The sequence below is a fragment of the Aquarana catesbeiana genome, linkage group LG04 (genome assembly GCF_042186555.1).
Source record: "Aquarana catesbeiana isolate 2022-GZ linkage group LG04, ASM4218655v1, whole genome shotgun sequence".
In the NCBI taxonomy this organism is placed as follows: Eukaryota; Metazoa; Chordata; class Amphibia; order Anura; family Ranidae; genus Aquarana; species Aquarana catesbeiana.
In genome coordinates, this window is record NC_133327.1 from 109008721 (window position 1) to 109032046 (window position 23326).

The 23326-nt window shown below is 42.4% G+C and overlaps 1 protein-coding gene across 1 annotated transcript in view; it reads left to right on the plus strand.

Annotated features, from left to right (window-relative positions):
* The window catches only part of PXDN (peroxidasin), a 233388-nt gene that overhangs the window by 169031 nt on the left and 41031 nt on the right, over positions 1-23326 (plus strand). Inside the window, exons 9-14 of the mRNA XM_073625451.1 lie at positions 4520-4689; positions 6440-6712; positions 8941-9057; positions 12061-12219; positions 16158-16270; positions 22498-22651. Of these exons, the coding sequence (XP_073481552.1) occupies positions 4520-4689; positions 6440-6712; positions 8941-9057; positions 12061-12219; positions 16158-16270; positions 22498-22651 (986 nt within the window). The remainder of the gene's footprint in view (positions 1-4519; positions 4690-6439; positions 6713-8940; positions 9058-12060; positions 12220-16157; positions 16271-22497; positions 22652-23326) is intronic.

Here is a 23326-nt window from a genome sequence, read left to right on the forward strand (position 1 = left end):
GGACTGGTCGCACAGATGAAGAAAGCCTACAGGAATGAGAAATAAGGTATTCAATACATCTTTTTACTCTACTCCTTAGACTTACTGAGCATTTAATCCTTGCAGTGTGATGTGGTGGGGAAGGGGTGCCATGGTTGCCCACTGCAAGGGTAATTTTTTTCTTATGCTCAGAGTTGAGCTTTAAAGCTTGTATGAAATTGTGATGATTACAATTACATTTACATGTCTTCATACATACTCTTAGTAATTAAGTTACATTTTATTTTACCTTAATGCATTCCTTGCTCCTGTTGCTGTGCATCAAATCCTGTGGGGAGGGAGCGTGGGGCAGGGCCGAGCCATGCTGTGCATGTTTATGAACGCACACAGCCCGGCTTGGGAGCACTCCCACACATGTGCTCTCATAGCACACAGCTTGCTATAGAGGCACACACAGAAGAGGGGGGAGCGCCAGTGAGGGACCCCAGAAATGGGCTACTATGTGCAAAATTATTCCACAGAGCAGGTGAGTAGAACATGTTTATTATTTTAGTTAAAAAAAATATTTACAACCTGTGTTTTTTTTGTTTTCCAACTAATTTATGCTTTGTGAGTTGCAAAAAAAGGGGGAAATCCGCTTCTTTCAGCCCTCTTTTGTGTTATATTATGGAGTATTCCATCCTCTCTTGCAGCTTCCAGGTATTCCTGAACCAGGCGCTGCACTCACAGATTGCTTCTTCAGCTGCAGGTGAATTCTGTTACTACAGTGCAACAGTAAAGTTTAATTTGAGTTCTGTGATCACCACTGTTGGTCCAACAAACTGTGGAAAAAGCAGGACAGTGGTGCCTCGGTTTTATATAGGGGAGTGTGAGAAGTGCAGACCTCTTTGCTTTGCTACTTGTAGAAATCCCCAATCAGTTTTCAGTTCAATGGCATTGTGTGAGTTTTTTTAGCCCATATAGCATTTCCAAAATGATTATTCTCTTGAAGTATACATTTAGTCACCAGTTTACCTTAAATCATATGCAAAGGTACATTTTTTAATTAAAAAAAAAAAAACATGTTCTACTTACCTCCTCTTCTGGGGTCTACCACAGGTGCGCTTGGCACCTCCTCCTCTTTGTGCTCCCCTATAGTATGCTGCATGCTATAGGGGCACACCTGGGGGCACCAGGCTGTGTTTGCCAATTGACACACACAGTATGGCTCAGCACACACACCCCCATCTCTTCTTACAGGATTTGATTGACAGCAACAGCAGCCAATGGGTCCCACTGCTGCCTCTGTGAGCAGAGAGAGAGGACAGAGCTGGACTGAAATTGGTAAGTATATGGGGGGAGTGATGGGGTGATATAAACACTGGGACATTTTTACCTTCATGCAGGAAATGCATTAAGGTAAAAAATGGGCAGGCTTTAGAACCACTTTAATATTTATTCAATGTATTATTCTTAAAGCATAATGAAAGTCATAGAAACGCTGATGCTTGAATCATGCAGGACCCCTCCATCAAAGCAAGGTTATATTGCATTGCCTAAATTAACAGGTTCAGTATGGCTCAGTTTCCTGCATACTCAGTTTCAGTTGACTAAATTTTTGACATTGCTTCTTTATTTCCGAGTTGAGCAAGTCCCCTAAGGAGATGGTGTTGCTTGGTATAAAAGTTATTTTTTGATCATGGATAGCTGGGCAAATGTTTAGTGTGCTCACAGAAAAAGAATTTACAGCTTCCAATACTAAGGAGACTAATACTGGGCAGGGTCTCCATTTGCCCTCAAAAATGCCTTCAGTTCTTCATGGCACGGATTCCACATCCCACAAACATTCCTTTTGAGATTCTGGTTCATGTTAACAGGATTGCATCATGCAGATTTATCAGCTGCACGCTGATGCTGCAAATCTCCCATTCTGTTACATCCCAAAGGTTTTCTTTTGGAATTAGATCATAGCATCTATGTGTGTGCCACAGCATAAATCGAGATTCGTCAGACCAGCCTCCGCTTTCTGGTCTTGGCAGCAGTGGACCCCAATGTGTTTTTCTCTTGTTATAGCCCATCCTCCTCAAGATTTAATTGGCTGTGCACTCTGAGATTCATTTCTGCGCACCATAATTATACAGTGAATATGAAAAGTCTACACACCCCTGTTAAAGTGTCAGGTTTCTGTGATGTAAAAAAAATGAGACAAAGATAAATCATTTCAGAACTTTTTCCACCTTTAATGTGACCTATAAACTGTACAACTCCATTGAAAAACAAACTGAAATCTTTTAGGGGGGGCATTAGATATACCATGGAACACAGTGAAGACAGTCATCAAGTGGAGAAAATATGGCACAACAGTGATATTACCAAGAACTGGATGTCCCTCCAATATTGATGAAAAGTGCAGAAGAAAACTGGTCAGGGAGGCTGCCAAGAGGCCTACAGCAACATTAGAGGAGCTGCAGAAATATCTGTCAAGTACTGGCTGTGTGGTACATGTGACAACAATCTCCTGTATTCTTCTTATGTCTGGGCTATGGGGTAGAGTGGCAAGACGGAAGCCTTTTCTTACCAAGAAAAACACCCAAACCAAACTAAATTTTGCAAAAACACATCTGAAGTCTCCCAAAAGCATGTGGGAAAATGTGTTATGGTCTGATGAAACCAAGGTTGAACTTTTTGGCCATAATTCCAAAAGATATGTTTGGTGCAAAAACAACACTGCACATCACCAAAAGAACACCATACCCACCGTGAAGCATAATGGTGGCTGCATCATGCTTTGGGGCTGTTTTTCTTCAGCTGGAACAGGCGCCTTAGTCAAGAGGTAGAGGGAATTATGAACAATTCCAAATACCAGTCAATATTGACACACAACCTTCAGGCTTCTGCTAGAAAGTTGAACATGAAGAGGAACTTCATCTTTCAGCATGACAACGATCCAAATCAACAAAGGAATGGCTTCACCAGAAGAAGTTTCAAGTTTTGTAATTGCCCAGCCAGAGCCCAGACCTGAATCCGATTAGAAAATCTGTGGGGTGATCTGAAGGGGGCTGTGCACAGGAGATGCCCTTGCAATCTGACAGATTTGGAGTGTTTTTGCAAAGAAGAGTGAGCAAATATTGCCAAGTCAAGATGTGCCATGCTGATAGACTCATACCCAAAAAGACTGAGTGCTGTAGTAAAATTAAAAGGTGCTTCAACAAAGTATTAGGGTGTGCACACTTATGCAACCATATTATTTTATTTTTTTTTAATTTTACTTCCCTCCACCTAAAAGATTTCAGTTTGTTCTTCAACCGAGTTGTACAGTTTATAGGTCACATTAAAGGTGAAAAAAGTTCTGAAATGATTTATCTTTGTCTCATTTTTTTACTTCACAGAAACCTGACATTTTACCAGGGGTGTGTAGACTTTTTATATCCACTGTAAGAAGAAGCTTTCAGACTATTGAGCTTTTTGAGACACTTGATCTGTCATAATACCTGAAGAAGGAGCGTTAACACTCTTAAACCTTGTACTTTTTTATATTTTCAGTTAGCCACAAAAAGGTATCAGTTTGAAAATGTTTGTTTGCCTTCTCTACCTCTGTAATACATCCTGGCTAACACGGTACATAATCTTTGTTGCTTGCTTATTTTTTAAATAACAAACATGTTATACTTGCCTGCTCTGAGCAATGGTTTTGCACAAAGCACCTCCCATCCTCCTCTTCTTGGGTCCCCCACCGGCGCTTCTTGCCCTTCCCGCTACCCAAACGCACCCAGAGCTCTGGGGCACTCATGCATGCTCACTCCCAAGCTGCCTCGGTGTGTCCATGGGGCACACAGAGCGTGGCTCAGTCTGCCCCCCTCTCCATCCTTACTGGCTGTGATTGATGGCAGCGGGAGCCATTGGCTGTATCTCAGCCAATGAGCAGGGAGAGACCTGGGAGAGCCGAGGCTTCCGTGCCCAGCGCTGGGTCGCGATTGGACTCAGGTAAGTATTAGAAGAAGCTGAGGGAGGAGCTGTACACTGAAGGTTTTTTACCTTCATGCATTTTTCACCTTCACCAAACCTTCAGCCTATAGAACCACTTTAAGTGAGTTACCACAGCTATTCTCAGACCTCTCTCATCAACAAGGTGTTTCTTTTTTTTTTCACTCCATTCTGAGTAAACTCTAGAGACTGTTGTGCATGAAAATCCTAGAAGATCAGCCGTTACAAGAATAAATCAAACCAGCTTGTTTGGTAATAACAATCATTCCAACAATCGCTGAGATTAGTTTCCCCATCCTGGTGTTTGATGCGAACAATTACTGTATCTGTATGATTTTTTGCACTCATTGCTGCAACATGATCAGCTGATTAGATAATCGTCTATACTTATGCATGCATGTAGACAAAAATAAAAGTGCTCTTTACCCAATGGATCCAGACTGGTCAAGCCTGCACCAGGACCCAAGGAGTCTAAGAACATGTCCAAAACCTTTCATACCCATCGTAGTCTTTTGTTGTATATAAAGATTTATGCTCCTCTACCCATAGTAAACGTGTTTTGGCCTCATCTGTGTAGAAATGAACTGAGCATGAAAGATGATATCCGACTGAATCTCCTGGAAGATGGCACACTGATGATCCAAAATACTCAAGAGGCTGATCAAGGCATCTATCAATGTATGGCAAAAAATGTGGCTGGAGAGGTGAAGACTCATGAGGTTACTCTTCGATACTATGGAACACCAAGTACGTTTTTTTATTTACCATATAACTTCATAATAATAATCTGGTTACTTGTTTTAGAGATTAGCGTTTTTAAAATGCAACAAAGGATGACCAAAGTTAAAAGATAAGGGTTTTATTTTAAAAAATGGCACTTGTTTGTGATACACAGTGCTTTTGAAAATTCTAAATGGCATCTAAATAGGGTTTACATCTACTTTAATAATGACTGTGTGACTTAAAAAATAATCTGTATTGCTGATAGCACCTAATCAGATTCTCATTTCCATGCACTAAGGCTTAAATTGATCGTAATAGACAAGTATTATGCTTCTAAGCATATTTCACCTTTTTGTGTCAATGCCGTGCACCCCAACCTAAAGATGGTACAGATCTGTGGATTCTGTAAATTGTGGTATGCTAAAATGTAGGTCTTTTGTGGTGCACTGAGGATGTGCACAAAATTAATGGAATTACGGAATGCCACACTGTGCTTTTGTGCGTTCATGTGCATTGCATTTTTTTGCAAAAACTATACCCCAAAATTTTTGGTCTTTTTTCATATGTTTGGAAAAAAAAGAGAAAACCCAGTGATGATTAAATACCACCAAAAAAAGCTCTATCTGTCCAAAAAAATTTAGTTTGGGTACAGCGTTGCATGACCGTGCAAGTGTCATTCAAAGTGCGACAACGCTAAAAATTGGCCTGGGCAAAAAGGGGGTGAAAGTACCCAGTATTGATGTGGTTAAATAGAACTAAAGTTCCACACTTACTGTGTCGACAGTGAAAGTGCTCATACAATATAAAGACAAAAAACAGGTGCTCATGGTGTCCCCACATAGACTGACACTCCACATCAGATATTGATCCTCTATTGCTAGACAGGTCGATTATCGCTTTTGGGGTGGTCTACGCATACCTTGGTATGCCTTGGTTCTGTGGGTCCTCTGTCTGAGGTGCTCCACCACTCATACAATAAAATACCAGGGGAAAGATCTCATAGCGTAAAACCATTCATTTAATAAAAAGTGCAGATAAAGGCATACATCAAACTCACATTTACAGGCACCTCTGAAGCCGGCACTGGGTATATACAACTTGTATGGCGAAAGATGGCCGTCACAGCAATGTTCCTCCATACAAGTTGCATATGGGACTTTAATTCTGTTTAATTGATGCTCTGGACTCATGCACCTTTTCACTGTTGATGGTATATATATTTTGAGTATTGTTGAAGTGAGCAGCGTGGCTTTAATCTTTTATATAAGTTTGGTCTTTGTGTTTAGTATAGCACATTGGGATAACTGCAGCATCTATTATCTCCTTTTGATTGATTTTCCTATAGGTTTACACACACACACACACACACACACACACACACATATATTAGCACAATTTTTTTTTTGCACATTCTCTTGCACAGGGTCCAATATACACTTAATCTTAGCCAAAAGGGTACCGCAATTCGAAGATGTGAATCTGGCCGCCTATGCATACATATTAGGACTCCTGGAGAGCTAAAAGAGTGGAAGAAGACAAGCGGCCACATTTGAAATTAACTTGCAGTCAATATGAGTTTAGAATTAAGATGGAAAGGAGAAAATTGATAGGAGTGAGATTTTTCTGAGCAGTCCATAACAATTCCGCAATGAAATGACAGTTCATTAATATGATTAGGAGAGTGAATTCTATGAACAAATTTGATTAAACGTGGCTGTGAAAAAATCTGTGATCCTTTGTAAAACTGTGGTCTTTTGACTTTTTTCTGAAACAGCCAGGCCCAGTTTTGTGATTCAGCCCCAAAACACAGAAGTTTTGATTGGTGAAAGCATTACTTTGGAATGTAGCGCAGCAGGCCAGCCACAACCAAGGATCACATGGACCAGAGGAGACAGGACCCCACTGCCAAGTGACCCTCGTATTAACATCACACCCTCTGGAGGACTGTATATCCAGGATGTGAACCAGGAGGATGCTGGAGAGTACGCATGTTTTGCATCAAACACTGTAGACACTATTCACTCCACGGCTTACATTATAGTCCAAGGTATGTACAGACAGACGCAGTGTTTTCTGCTCTTTTCTAATTGTTATTACTACAATGGGGTGCCCCTATGCACAAGGGGCTTTAAAGGAAAATTTCTCTTTCAAGTTTCTTGCATCCATACTGTGTCACTGACCAGAAAATAAGGTTTGCAAATAAGGACTGCAGACTTTTCCCTGAATTTCCTAATCTGCCTATCTGTTCTGCACCAAGTAATCAAATTGTGGCCAATGGATCAGAATGACAGCCAAGCAGCCAGCGTTTTCAGAATAAGATTTGCATTAGCTATCTTTCTCTTTGAAAAGTTTTACTTTAAGAAAGCTTGGTAAGAGCATGGGCTGTGTGATTTGCGATGATGCACTTATTTATCACTTTTCTGGCTGCATTGCTTTCCTTTTTCAGTTTGAGTTATTTCATTTTTTGTTGCTATTTACTTATATGTATTTTTTTTGTTTGTTTGCTTTTAGCATCTGCCGTAAAAAAATAATTAGATGGAAAATGAAATAGTAAAGCTAACTTTTTGCCTCTGAGAGGAATGATGAACATTTTTGCAGGTGTAGGCAATTATGAAATTCATTTCTAAAATCCACTCGAGCAATTTATTTGCGGATGTTGTAATGGAGTCAGTTGTGATCCTGTTTTTTGTCCTTGAATCGTTTTATATACGATATATGAAAGTCCTGAGTCCTGGTCATCTGGCTGACCCAGCTGCAGTCTTGTTTCCATCAATATCCCTCCATAAGTATTCCTGCTTAATCAGGTCTCCCACGTCAGCCAGCTGGATCCTAGCCACTATAGAAAATCAACAATCTCTTTGGTGGGGGCTCTTCTAAGTACTATGCCTAAACTGATGATAATAATTATCTTCAGTGCCAAGTCAGGATATTCTAACCCTAGAGATTGCATTTAAACTGAAAATAAGGCATATTTGATTATTTGGGGAGATGGAGGTTCCATATTAACCCCTTAACACCGCCTCCAAGCGGCCCTTTTTAACAGGCTTTAATGCTCAAGAGGCAACATGGCTTCTGCTTTATATGACTGCTTTGCTTGGCACTCACAGAGGTCATGTGATTGGGAGTCCACCTTGCTGACCTTATCAGAAGCCTTTACCAAGAGCTGTCAATAAATGCTCGGTCGCTGTGCTATGTGTGCGCTCTCGGCACACACACCTCCTACCCCAATGAATGCATATGTATGATGGCTGGACTTTAACCCTTTTGCTGCCAGAGCCTTTTTTATTTTTTTTTTTTTTCTTTAATTTTTTTATTTTTTTGCACGCGTTTAAAAAATAATTTTAGCCCAGAAGATTGCATAAAACCCCAGAACATTATATATTTTCTAAAAGCAGACACCATAGAGAATAAAATAGCAGTAGTTCCAATTTTTTTTTTTATGTTACATGATATTGGCAAAAAGATCTAGGAAACCAGTAAAAAATACACTAAAGTTAATTTTAGGGCACACAAACGCAATAAATTACTCAATTTTTTTGGTAACACATAAAAGATGAGGTTGTGCTAAGTAAATATATACCCAACATCTCAAACCTTAAAATTTGTGTGCACCCGTGAAATGGCAGCAAACCTTAAGTACCCTATATTTTTCATAAGTAACGCTTTAAAAGCTGCTACAGTCATCTGTTTAGCATTATGCAGGAGCTCTGGTGCTAGAATTATTGCTCTCACACCGGCATGTGCAGCGATTTGTAACATGTATCACAATCAAAGTTTTCATACATAGGCTCCCCCCGACACGCGTGTTTATGTCCATACGTGCGTGTATGTGAGAGTGGGGGGCCTCAAAGATTTTTTTTTTTTTTTTTTTTTTTTGTTCGGCTTTCATACTTGGGTGTAACTTTTATTTTTAATTTTTTTCTATCACATGCAGGTCTAAAAGACCCCTGGTGTCTTATTTGTTTTCCAATTAATCTAATACAGTGCAGATCAGATGTTCCAATACTGAGCCTCAGCCACAACACCTTTTCTTAGGCTGACTTTTTTTTAAATAACAAGCAAGACAGCAGGATCATGTGACCTGATTTTGGAGGACCATTTTGTAGTCCTTCACAGAGGATTTTAATAAAAAACAAAAAAGGATTTTAGTTCATATATTTAGCATTTCTCCACAGAACTGTGCCTCACCGTTCACTTTATATTAACTATATAGTAGAAATAGGGCAGAACAATAAGAAAGGCCTGCACATTACATTATGTACATTGTCTTTTCAGCTGTTCCTCAGTTCACCATTGTTCCACAAGACCGGAATGTGTTTGAAGGCCATAATGTGGATTTCCATTGTGAAGCTCAAGGAAATCCACAGCCAGTAATTGCTTGGACCAAAGGAGGTAACAGGCTTCATGCAGTATTTTAAATGCAGCTCAATAGCACATCATCCAAGAAGTACATTTTTTTCTGCTTGCCCTCATCAGGAAGCCACAAACAGCTTAACAGTGAAACCCTTTGCTTAGGCCGAGACATTACACTGCTATTTAGATTAATAGTGTTATGACTGCTTTGAGGCTTTTCCTGTCTTTTGTTTAAACACACCAGTAAGTTATCAAAAAGGGATTAAGAAGCGGATTACACATGTGCTAAATCCCAGACACCACAAACTTATTGGGCCTTATTTAACCTTGGTGAAAAAAAAAAATCTGATACCCCACAGAAGGGAAATATCAGCTTGCCCACTACACAGAAGTGCACAGAAGCTGCTTTGTGACTATTTGATGTGGAATGATGCATGTGATGGGTCCTTACATTGTGTCTTAAATGGATTTTTCATTTTCAGTAAATATAATGGAAAAATGCTTTGGAAAATTATGTAGGGTCCTTATTAATTGATTGCTATTGATTCATTCATTGGAACTTGCACAGGCAGCCCCATAGTTACATAGTAGGTGAGGCTGAAAAAAGACACCAGTCAGTCAAGTCCAACCTTGTGTGTGTGTGATTATATGTCAGTATTACGTTAGTATATCCCTGTAGGTTGCGGTCGTGAGGTGCTTATTTAAGAGTTTTATGAAACTATCAATGCCTCCCGCTGAGACCACCGCCTGTGGAAGGGAAATTCCCACATGCTATCTTTCTGAAGCTGAGATGAAGGTGACTGTGATACCATTATTAGGGCTCCTTAAAACGGGCAATTAATTCTACAGTAGCATTAATGCACCTATAGCGTTAAAAGCATTTTGGTTGCATTGCACAGGCGTTCATGTTGTATCAGGCAACGCACCTCAAACACCATGGGATATGTGTTGTTTTTTTTTTAATTTGTACAAATCACTAATTGACTCTTAGGTGTGTTTACAGTGCGTTTATGGTGCAATTGTGGTGCATTTCAATAGAAGTGAATGGAGGTGGCTGCAAAGCATCAACGCCTGCCGAACTATGCAGGCAGTGTTCATTTTATTTCAATGTGATGCAAGGCAATGCTAACGTTGCAGCATGAAAACCTCCATCCACTCCCTATTTTAACTATGTTGAGTGCCGTTAATGGTTAGTCAAGAAGCAGTAAAAACACGACCCACCTATTTTCAATGCTTGTGTGAAAGAGCCCTTAGTTTGATTTCAGAGCATCTGATTTAGTCACCTACTCCACACTGGCATCGTTGTGCCAATAAAGTGGTTCTGTTATGATGGGGCTTTTCTATGGGAGACCTGGAATACAAATCCATCAACCACACATACCCTTTATGCCACTGAACATCCAGGTGCACAGCCCACTGTAGTACTGTGATAAACAAATCCTCTCCAAAGTGAGGGAAATCTTACGTTTTTGGATTTGACCTCACTTTCAAAGGTCAACCGAATAAATAGAGAGGTTGAGTCTCCCCAGCAGGGGCACTCAGTAAAGAAAGAACCTTGACAGAGTTGATTACCCCTATCCTACACTATCCAAAATGAAAAAGAAATTAGCCGTAGATACAATGCTAAAGACTTAATCTTCACATGCCTAGAATTTGAGGTTAGAAGAAAGGAAGTTTCTTAGGTTACTGAAAGCCTTCTTTACCGTTGGAGCAGTAAAAATGTGGATCCCTCTCCCCCAGGAAGTGGTAATAGCTGAGAGTGTTAACAGCTTCAAAAAAATGTAGATGCCTTCCTCGGGAAACAGAATATACAGGGCTATGGGAATTGTTGGAGACTGAAAATCACACACACACATAAGTTCATAAGTTGATATGAATTAACCTGAGTCCTTTTTTTTTTTTTTTTTTTTTTCTTCCTTTTTTTTTTTTTCTTTTTTTTTTTATCTTTATTTATGCATATAAGAAAAGCATACTAGTCCATCAATAGGTACAGAAGACTCAAATAGACTGGCAGCATCCAAAAAAATAGATTCATTATCAAAAACCAATTGCCTCAATCTTTAAATGATGTAACCTAGACAGTCAGATATATGAACATTTTTAGTACTAGCTAGATACAGTGTACATGGACACTGTAGACTTTAAAAGAACTTAATATAAATGGCAGGGCGTTTCATATAGAGTCTTGCAGTCAGCAGAGTTAGCAAATTGGTTTCAGAGCAGCTGGAGGAGAGCCAGTCTGTACCAGTCTCCAGCTTTCACCCACCCAGAACTAATGATACTTCCAAGCACCATGACATTGGGTTAAACCTGTTTATTTAAGCACATTAAGTGCAATATTTAAATAATTATAGTCATCAGAGGAACCAATTTGTCTCCTAGTCCACAAGAAGTCTTTGCTGCAAACTTTAAATGCACAGATATTGGGCATTGGAGCTGGGGGAGCAATGTCAATAATGCCATGGTTCCCAGAACAATATCCATCTAAGTATAGAGCTTTGAGAGGGGAGTGTGGGCTACACATGTTTAGGGAGATAGGAGTAAAAAGACAAGGAAATTAGTGATAAGTTTTGTTCCCAATGTTAGATTGACTGCACTGTGCAGTACTGTGGTCTGTTTGGCCATCCCCAGTGCAGAGAATTACAGTCAGCTAAAATAAGGATAGCTTCAGGTAGTTATACTAGATGTATTTCAAAACACATTTTATGTCGTTATAATAAATACCCGGATGAAATGTCTGTATAATATGTTACATATTCTGAACAGTTGAAAAAACTTTGTTGTAAACTACTTGCCCTGCTGGTCAACTCTAATTATTTTTTGTCTCATCTTAAACTGTCGATAACAGTTGTCCTTCTGTTTGCTGGGAATTAACCTCAGATTTTTACAGAATGTTCTCAGGATTATTGCTGTATCGTGTCCTTTCTCTTATTTCTCATTCAAGTCTAATCCCTCTGAGATTAATATTAAATAAATGACTCAGAACTGTTTATTTGATTATGTGCTCTGTGTTTATTGGGTAATAAATTTGTGCTCTGTTAGGAAACCCCCTGTCTGTTGACAGAAGGCATCAAGTCTTGTCTTCTGGGACATTGAGGATTCTTCGTGTGGCGTTGCATGACCAGGGCCAGTATGAGTGTCAAGCTGTAAACATTGTTGGGTCTAAGAGCTCTTCAGCACATCTGACTGTACAAGCCAGAGGTAAGAGTTCTCACGGGTCCCTGTGTCCTGCTCAAGCTTCTCTGTACTCTGTTGAATAGGAATGAGATCCCAGACTGTGTTCTGGTGGCATACAGCCAGCTCTCTGTAACCCTAACTAGTCATTTGAATACATTTTGAATAAAACTCAACATTCATGCCTTAAAATAACAACAAAAAGCTATGTGATTTTCTATGTACATACTCCTTTCACTGGGATAAATAATATATTTTAATATTAAGAAAAACTTAAAGTGGTTGTAAACCCTTACATATACCCAGTGAGGTCACTGGTCTCAGGGGATACACAGAGATTAAACAAATCCTACATACGTTGTACCTGTTTATCTGCAGTCTTCTCTTCTCTACATCTGTTCAAAGTCCAGAATTTATAAAGTTTGTCTGAGAGTTCATTAAAAAAGGAGCGGAGAGCTGAAATTACACACTGCAGAGTGAAGTTAGGAGAGCTCTGAGAGATGATTGGAGGGAGAGGACACCCCCCCTTTATTGGAGGGAGGGGACACCCTTCCCCCCCCCCGATTGAAGGAAGGGGCTCCCCCCCCCCCGATTGGAGGGAGGGGGACATCCTCCCCCCTTCACACATCACACAAGAACAGAGCTGAGGCTGTTAATCAGCTGGAGACCCCCTCCCCTGTCACTATTTTTCAATTGATGTCAGGAAAACTTGTCAGAAGTGATTCATGCTGATAGCAATGGAAAAAACAGGTAGACAGAAAAGACAAGGATACACTATAGAGGAATATTTTTTGTTCTGGTTTCATGTCTGAGGTTTACAACCACTTTAAAATATAATTTTTTTATTCTACCTCATACGAATCTACATTTGCAGGGGCATTTGATTCTGGTATTCTGTAACTTTTTCCATATTCTATGCTGAGGCTTCTGTGCTCTGCACTGTCTAGCAGTTACAGGTTAGAGAGTGTTCAGTTCATAGTTCCAGAAGGGCACAGAAAAGTGGAGAATCATGAAACAAGAAAGATAAGAAAATATAATGGAGCTGAATAGCATTTAGGTTGCAAGTAAAAAATGAGTTTCTGTGAGGTCTTGTGCTGCTTTTCAGTGATAGAGACCAACTACCAGGCTCCCCAATTCCTCTAATCTCTATATATAACTTTTTTTCCAGTGATGCCCAGTGAAGTCACAGTTCCTTTTTGGCCTCTTCCTTCTCCAGTGGTGGGCAAATTTTAAATACTGTAGAGAGCAGCGTCCTGTATTGACATGGGATCGCCCTCTGCAGCATTCTCTTGTCTCGAGTCCAAGACCAGGGCGGAGAGATGACGCCCAAGGCTCACAGGAAGTGGTTTGTATGACCCTGGGTATCATTCAACCCAACAGGCAAACATCACTAGATCAGTGAGTGGGTGAATGGGTTAATCTGCAGGGGATGGCACCAGAGATCGGGGAGCTGTTTTTTTGGTTTTAGGCTGCTCTAAACGATCTATTTTTTCTGCTTATACCCAAGCTAGACTTAAACACAGGAATGAAGCTCCAAGAAAATACATTTTACACCCTTCAAACTAGGTAAAGTTAGATCCATCAGTATGTATCTTTCAACTGCTTTAGGTCACCTTGGAACTACCAAAACCCTCAAGCCCACGTAATTGCATACCTCTCCTTGGCAGAAGGAACCCCCCCAGTGTTCACATACTTGGATGGAAGCACAGCTTCCTATAGACTTAAAGAAAGAACTTTGGGAAAAAAAATTTCCCCCATGCAAGTGGGGCTGTGCCTGCACTGCATTGGTTTAATGTTTGTTTTTGTCTAGGGGTGAGGAGAGCAAAGATATACTTATCTAATCCACTAATCCTCCAAGAGAAAGACCAGTACCTGCTGCTTCTGTTCCCCTGCACGCTAAAGGTGCTGAGCATTGATTGTTCCTGACATCATCACACCCATAGACCAGCTCCGGGTGTGAGGACTGCAGGAACAGTCCACTGTTGGAGGTTGGGGAGAGTTGTTTTCCGGAGGATCGAAGGATCAGGTACGTATAGCCTTTCTGTGTGCCCCTGGACAAACGAGCAGTTCACCCATGCAGTGCTGGTAGAGCCCCACTGCATGGGAACATTTTTTCCACCAGCTTTAAATGGAGCTATTTTTCACTTTGAGAGGCAGCCACCACCACAGAAAGGCAATTTTGCACTTGATTGGAGGGGTCCTAGGTTAGATCATTTTAAGGGGCTTTGGAGGGAGCTATTTTTTTATTTTTTATAGTCAAAGTATAGTTGGTAATCTATTTGATTTTGTCTATTGTGTGAGATGGAAAAACAAAACTTAAAATTTGGAACTTGTAGAACATGTAAGCATAACCGTGTGAATGTCTGCATGCATGTTCACATAGCTTGGTCTGTACTTTAATTGGTCACTTCATCTGAAAGTTTTGAGTAGATTCTCATTGGTTGGATGATGTGTGGGTTTTGTCTCGTAGGGGCTCCAACAATAACATTACTGTCCTGGATTCCTAGCTACACCCTCTTCCCCTCTTTAGTAAGGAGGGCAGAGCTGGGGACATGTCTGATCTCTATAAAATCCCAGACTGATCCATATAAGTGCAGATTACGCATTGGCTGAACTGACCCTATATTCGTTTTCATTATCACTCATGCAGTATCTTGTGTTTTTGTGAATACAAGGCATTTTGTAAATGGCAGTGATATATTGTGAGCCTGAATTTCCTACTCTTGATTTTGGCAGGGTTCTCTCTCAGAAGCTGGCTGGCCAGCCAAGGTTTTTGTTTTGTGGAATAAGTGCAGATTTTCTAAAAGACATAAATAATTTTTATTACTATTTACAACATGCTGAACATTGTATTAAAAAGTATAACTCAAAACCCTGAGATTTCTGTGCAGACCCTGATGGACTGTTTCAAAGAATGTCCATTTAATAAGCTTTAGTTTAATTGCATTTCAGCATTGGATAAGGGGATACAATGAGATATTTGAGCCTTGCAGTTACTTCAGTCCCAGGATCAGGTTTCCCTGCCTACGTTTTTCTTTGTGAGCATAATGTGGATTTTTCAGGAGATTTATCAACTTCAACATATAGCAATGAATGGTGCTTTAACTGTTCTTTTGCCTAAGAGTTCTTAAGAAGTAACAGGGCAACAGGATCACATACAGAGAATCCAGTGGATTTTTAACATCAGCCGAGCTAATGGTGCAGTAACTGAAAGTAGTTACAAGTTCGCTATATGGCTAAAGTTTGTGGACAACTGACATCACACCCTTCAAATTATTGAGTTTAGGTACTTCCAGTGAAGAGTACTGTTAATGTGACAGCATACAAAGACATTTTAAATAATTGTGCACTTCCAGCTTTGTGACCACAGTTTGGGCAAGGCCCTTTTCTGTGCACAAAGCCAGCCCCATAAGGAGTTGGGTGTAGAGAAATTTAAGTAGCCTGGTCTCAACCCTATTGAGAACCTTTTGCATAAATTAGATTGCAAGCCTGGGCTACTACTTGTCCTGCCTCAGTACCTAACGTCACAAATTTTGGTTTGGCCAAATGGGCACACTTTAGAATCTTGTGGAACGTCTTTACAGAAGAGCAGAGGCTATCAGAGGCACAAAGAGGAAGTCAACTTCATATTAATGCCCATTAGATTAGAAAAGGATGTCCAACAAGCTTGTGTATGTGTGATGGTCGGGTGTCTAGAAGCTTTTGGATATATATGGGTTGATTTACTAAAATTGGAGAGTGCACAATCTGGTAGCCAATCGGCTTCTAACTTCAGCTTGTTCAATTAAACTTTGACAAAAAAACTGAAGCTGATTGGTTTCTATGCAAAGCTGCACTAGAGTTTGCACTCTCCAGTTTTGGTAAATCATCAACAGTGTGTACCCAGTAGTTACAGTATTAGAGCACATCAGCCTTTTATGAATCACTAAATGCTGTTTTGTTTTTATTCTCTTGACTTTTTTCAGTTACACCGGTTTTTGCTACTGTGCCCAGTGACATGACAGCAGAAGTTGGCACTGAAGTTCAGATTCCTTGTAGTTCCCAAGGGGACCCTCTGCCAGCGATAACATGGAATAAGGTAACTTCTGGCATTCATTGGTACTGCTAATGTTTTTTACCCCACTGCATTGCTGCCAGTTTTTAACACCAATTTATTTATGATTTATTAATCACTGTAAATGTGTATATACTTTTCTTTCTCGAACATCACGGGACACAGAGCCTCAGTAATTACTGATGGGTTATATAGGTATCACTGCTGATTTGACACCGGCACACCCTAACCAGGAAGTTCAACCCCCTATATAATCCCTCCTCCTTGCAGGGATACCTCAGTTTTTACGCCAGTATCTTAGGTGATGGACGTGTAAAGATGTCCTGTGCTGAGCTCCAAAGGGATTATCCTATATCCTATGCTGGGGCAGGCCAGGCGAACCGGATCCATTCCAAAGTGTCTTTTCTAGGCCGAATTGGATGGTACCCGGGCCTCGTGTCCGAAGAAACGAGGTTTTACCTGTAACGCTTCTCTGTTTAGAGAGCTGGACCCCGCATATTAGAAAATGTTTTTTCTAGCCTAATTTCTAGCCGGGTGCTTTACAGGGCCAGAATTGTGGATCCCCCTATTCGTAGGGGGCCCCAGTCTCTGACGGTTTTTCAAACTGAGCCCACCGTGGGAGGCGAAGATTGGGTCTGTACAACAAACCCTGCGGCTGGATAAGGTAGGTGAGATTCCACAGAATTTTTTAATTCTAGTAGGTTTCTCCTTTAAGGTAAATGCATGCTATGCCTATTGTGACCACCGGGGGCTGCCAAGAGCACAAACCTTCTCATGCTGATGTCTGTCTCAAGTGTTCGACGCTGCACAAGCTCCTCCGGCCGGCTCCAGGTAGGATGGATGGGGGGCTCTCCTCAGGGGTATCTCCACCCAGACTAGGGGGGCCGCAGGTGATCTGTAAGGCGGTTAGACACCGCATTTTCACCGCCGTCGCGGCCGCTGCCGCCACCATTGCACGGTCAGGCCATCACTACCGGCCTCCTCCCCCTCCCCCAGCCTCCTCCATGTGGGTTCAGAAGGGTCGGCTAGCGCGGGAAGCGCTCATTTTTTCAAAAAAACAGGGGGGGGGGGCGTCAGCACAGGTCCTCAGACGCCCACAGGACCGGCTGCAGGCTATTTAAGGCACTGATTGCAGGTGCACTAAGCCTTCTGGAGGGACACAGAGCTGACGGTCGCATGTAAGGTGGGACACAGGCATTCTCCTAGGCAGCATTTACTAAAGTAACACCAGACTGGGCATTGGGTAGCACGGCTTTTAGCCAGACTACATCGCTCAGCAGTCAGTGTTCATCTTGTGATACCTCCACCTTGTTGCTTTGCACTATGGGTAGAAGAGGTTCAAGCACCCCAAGAACCAGAGACTCTAGGGGATCTCGTTCAGATTCTGAGGGCCCCCTGTCTGCAGCATCCTCCCCCCCTGAGGGGCCAGGGACGGCTAGCCAGGGAGAGCCTTCGGGGTCAAGGGCTATACCTGCTTCTGGCACTTCAGTCCCTGTATACATTACTGGGATACAGGAGAGGAATCTCTTTCAGAGGATCGGGATGGGACGGATGATCCCTCTTCAGAGGAATCAGGTGGAGGGTGCCCCTCTGCGACTTCCCAAGAGGAGAAAGTCTTAGTGCAGATCCTTACTGGATTGGTGCGCTCCACATTTAAGTTGCTCATATCTGAATCAGTTAAAGTACCCTCTTCTTCTTTAGGGTCACTGAAACCTCCTCAAGCAGCACAGGCTTTTCCTGTTCATAATTTACTTGAAAAGCTCCTTTATGCTGAGTGGGATCACCCAGATAAATGTTTTTTTCCGCCGAAAAAGTTTTCAACACTTTATCTTATGGAAGAAAAGTTTATGAAAATGTGGGGAGTACCGGCCATTGATGCCGCAATTTCCTCCGTAAATAATAGTCTGACTTGTCTTGTAGACAATGCTCAGGGTTCCTGTAGATAAGAAGATGGAATCCCTATTGAAGGATGTTTTCTCCTTAGCAGGTTCAGTGGCTCAACCTGCAGTAGCAGCGATTGGAGTCTGTCAATACCTAAGAGACCATGTTAAGCAGATCATCAAGGTTTTACCTGAACAGCAGGCCCAGGGGTTGGCTAACCTTCCAGCGGCCTTATGTTATGTTGTTGATGCCATCAGAGATTCTATCATGCAAACCTCTCGTCTGTCGCTGGGGTTAGTGCATATACGTAGAATCCTATGGTTGAAGGGTTGGTCAGCCTAAGCACCATGTAAGAAGCTCCTGGCTGGGTTTCCATTTCATGGTGAAAGGTTGTTTGGAGAAGACTTGGATAACTATATCAAGAGAATCTCTTGTGGGAAAAGCACTCTCTTACCTGTTAAGAAGAAGAGTAAGCGTCCCTCTTTCAAACGGACTCTTTCCCCAGCGCCGGGGGCTTCAGCCTCCAGGCAGTCTCGACGGCCTTCTCCGTCTGGGTCCAGAGACAAGAGTCAACCCCAGGGACAAAAGAAGTCCTGGGGGAAGAAGCCTACTAGGCAAAACACTAAGACCTCTGCATGAGGGGGCGCCCCCGCTCGCTCGAGTGGGGGGAAGACTGCGACAGTTCTCAGGGCTCTGGCAGGAGGATTTCCAGGACAGATGGGTAATCTCCACGGTAACCTTAGGGTACAAGCTGGAGTTTCAGGAATTTCCTTCTCCTCGTTTCCTCAGGTCAAGTGTCCCCAGAGATCTGGAGAAGAATCAGTCGCTCCTTCTAGCGTTAGAGCGACTTTTTGTCGCAGGAGGTCATTATGGTAGTCCCCGCGGAGGATCAAGGATTGGGTTTCTATTCCAACCTTTTTATGGTCCAAAAACCAAATGGGGATGTCAGACCCATTTTGGATTTAAGGGATCTGAACCAATTCCTAAGGATTCAATCCTTCCGCATGGAATCAATTCGGACAGTAGTCTCCACCCTGCAGGGAGGAGAATTTCAGGCATCGATAGACATCAGAGATGCATATCTGCATGTGCCCATTTTTCCTGCTCATCAGAAGTTTCTGCGCTTCGAGATAGGAGGACACCATTTCCAGTTTGTGGCTCTGCCTTTTGGGATAGCCACTGCACCTCATGTGTGTTCACAAAGGTCTTGGCTCCTCCTCTGGCCAGATTAAGGGCTCAGGGTATAGCTGTCATAGCATACCTAGACGACCTGCTCCTGATAGACCGGTCGGTAGCCTCCTTGAACGGGAACCTAAGGAGACCACAGTCAGGTATCTGGAACACCTAGGTTGGATCCTCAACCTAGAAAAATCTTTCCTAAAACCAGTAAGAAGACTGGAGTATTTGGGTCTGATCATAGATACAAGCCAGGAGAAGGTATTTCTACCTCAGGCAAAGATCACTGCCTTAAGGGAGCTGATCCTGGCAGTCAGGACCAAGAAGGGTCCCTCTGTCTGCCTTTGTATGGGGCTGCTGGGAAAGATGGTGTCTTCATTCGAAGCGGTTCCCTATGCTCAGTTCCATTCAAGACTACTGCAGCACAGTATTCTGTCGGCCTGGAACAAGAAGGTTCAGGCATTAGACCTTCCGATGCACCTGTCTCATGCGGTGCGTCAGAGCCTCAATTGGTGGCTCATACCCAAAAATCTGCAGAAGGAAAAATCCTTTCTGCCGGTTACCTGGACGGTGGTAACAACAGATGCCAATCTGTCGGGTTGGGGAGCAGTTCTGGAACAGTCTGCGGTTCAGGGGGTATGGTCCAAGACCGAGGGGACCTTACCCATCAACATTCTGGAGATCCGTGTGGTATATCTTGCCCTAAAGTCCTGGACTATCAGGCTACAGGGTTGCCCGGTCAGGATCCAGTCCGACAATGCCACAGCAGTGGCTTATGTCAATCATCAGGGAGGCACCCGGAGCCGAGCTGCTCAAAAAGAGGTGAACCAGATCTTAGTCTGGGCAGAGATGCATGTGCCATACATATCGGCAGTTTTCATTCCAGGGATAGAGAACTGGCAGGCGGACTATTTAAGTCGCCAGCAGTTACTTCCAGGGGAATGGTCTCTGCATCCCGAGGTCTTCTGGGCCATATGCCAAAGATGGGGGGATCCAGATGTAGATCTCTTTGCATCCCGATTCAACAAAAAGATAGACAGATTTGTGGCAAGGACAAAAGATCCTCTTGCACACGGGACGGATGCGTTGGTGATTCCGTGGCATCGGTTCTCACTGATTTATGCATTCCCGCCTATTCTGCTACTGCCACGACTACTTCGCAGGATCAGACAGGAAAGGAAGTCAGTACTTCTGGTGACCCCCGCTTGGCCAAGAAGGACGTTGTATGCGGAAATAGTAAAGATGACGGTGGGTTCCCCGTGGACACTACCGGTACGACCAGACCTGTTATGTCAGGGTCCAGTGTTCCATCCTGCCTTACAAATGCTAAATTTGACGGTTTGGCTATTGAGACCCACATTCTGAAGAGTCGTGGGCTTTCAGGTCCTGTGATATCTACCTTGATCAATGCAAGGAAGCCAGCTTCCAGAATGATTTATCATGGAGTCTGGAAAGCCTATATATCCTGGTGTGAATCCAGGGGTTGGCATCCCAGAAAATATGTGATTGGTAGAATTCTTGATTTTCTACAATTGGGATTAGAGATGAAGCTGGCCTTGAGTACCATCAAGGGCCAGGTCTCGGCCTTATCAGTATTATTTCAATGGCCACTTGCTTCGCATTCTTTGGTCCGAAACTTTATGCAGGGGGTGACGCGTCTTAATCCTCTGGTTAGGGCGCCCCTAAACCCCTGGGACTTGAACTTGGTTCTGTCTGTGTTACAGAAACAGCCTTTTGAACCAATACGTCAAATTCCTTTGGTCTTGCTGACAAGGAAGTTCATTTTTCTGGTAGCCATCTCTTCTGCTAGAAGAGTATCAGAATTAGCAGCTCTTTCCTTTAAAGAGCCTTATTTCTCATCCTAGTTTTTTACCGAAGGTGGTTTCAGATTTTGATCTAAACCAAGACATTGTTCTACCTTCCTTTTTTTCAGATCCCTGTTCTCCGGAAGAAAGATCACTACATTCTTTGGATGTAGTAAGAGCAGTTAAGGCCTATCTGGAAGCGACTGCTCAGATTCGCAAAACGGATGTTTTGTTTGTGCTGCCAGACGGTCCCAGTAGAGGACAAACAGCATCAAAAGCTACCATTTCTAAATGGATTCGACAATTGATTATTCAGGCTTACGGTTTGAAACAGAAGATTCCTCCGTTTCAGATCAGGGCACATTCCACAAGGGCTATTGGTGCTTCTTGGGCAGTGCATCACCGGGCCTCTATGGCTCAGATCTGCAAGGCCGCAACCTGGTCTTCAGTCCATACATTCACCAAATAATGTTGATTGGGAGAGTGAAGTTCCATTATAAACTGTGATTTTTTTAATTCAGATTTTCCATTGATTTCAGATTACAATAAACGACTAAACTATCAAGATAAATAATTGAGTTCCTGCTGCTGCAAAGGAGACAAGCTAAAATGTCCACTTTGCTAACCATTCCATGGGTCCAAAACCTTGCATGGTCCTGCTGCAACACAACTACATTACATAGACAGGTCCATGATGCTTGAGTGCATGATCCATAGGTTTGTTGAAATGAGCCAGAGGCATTTACGTATGTTAATTATGCAAGCAAGCAATGTAGACCCATCTATGTGGTGTGATTAGACTGTCATGATTGCTTTTGCCATTAATAGTGTACATACACTATATTACCAAAAGTATTAGGACGCCTGCCTTTACATGCACATAAACTTTAATGGCATCCCAGTCTTAGTCTGTAGGGTTCAATATTGAGTTGGACCACCCTTTGCAGCTATAACAGCTTCAATTCTTCTGGGAAGGCTGTCCACAAGGTTTAGGAGTTTGGACTGAAGGAACTTGACTGGCCTGCACAGAGTCCTGACCTCATCCCGATAGAACACCTTTGGGATGAATTGGAGCAGAAACTGTGAGCCAGGCCTTTTCATCCAACATCAGTGCCTGACCTCACCAATGCGCTTCTGGAAGAATGGTCAAGCATTCCCATAGACACACTCCTAAACCTTGTGGACAGCCTTCCCAGAAGAGCTGAAGCTGTTCTAGCTGCAAAGGGTGGGCCAAATCAATAGTGAACCCTACAGACTAAGACTGGGATGTCATTAAAGTCCATCTGCGTGTAAAGGCAGGTGTCACAATACTTTTGGTAATGTAGCGTATGATTGGATTGATGGCTGACGTGAGATTGCGTATAGTAATTGGATAAATAACTGTTGCAGGATGGAATACAGATTACTGAGAGTGGAAAGTTTCACGTCAGTCCTCAAGGATTGACTATTCAAGATGCTGGCCCAGCAGACCAAGGTCGATATGAATGTGTAGCAAGAAATAACATTGGATATTCTTCGGTGAGCATGGTGCTGACTGTAACAGGTGAGAAAATAAAAAGATTTATTCAGTAAATGTTATAATCTCTCAAAGATAACCTAGCAGCAGTCTGCCATGACCATATTACTTGATCCAAAACAAATATCAAGCATAATAAACTTAGAGGATGAATCCAATGTGGAGAATGCCAGAGCCTAACATGTAACAAGGGATGGTTGGCACATCCCTGAAACTAATTCCACCAAGTTCAGCTGATAATAAAAAAAGCTGGAAGGATTCCTAAATGCACAGACCTAACTATAATAATATCGGGGATTGTTGATCCTGGGAATGTCTGATTACCATAGGCCTCAGGGAGAATTTTTTTTCCCTGTTGGAGCAAACTGGGCCCTGCTTTAAGGGCTTGTTTACACTAGCGGTAGGCCTTGAAGAGCAGTCCACTGTGGGTTGCAGTTCAGAGGACGTTTGACAGGTGCTCAGGAGGTGTTATGCCTGTTTTAACTCTTAAAAGCCCACACCACTGCGTGGGATTGTTCCATTTACTTCAATAAGTTGCATTAGTCAGGCTGTACTAGTTGCCAAATGCAATGGGAGGGGAGTTGTGTATACCCCCCATGTGGTTGCCATTGCAGCTTGGTGGAGGGTGGTAACAATGCAGCTCAACTGCCTGTTTTTAATATCGCCCCCCAACTGCAAGTGTAGGCTAGGCCTATAAGTTTG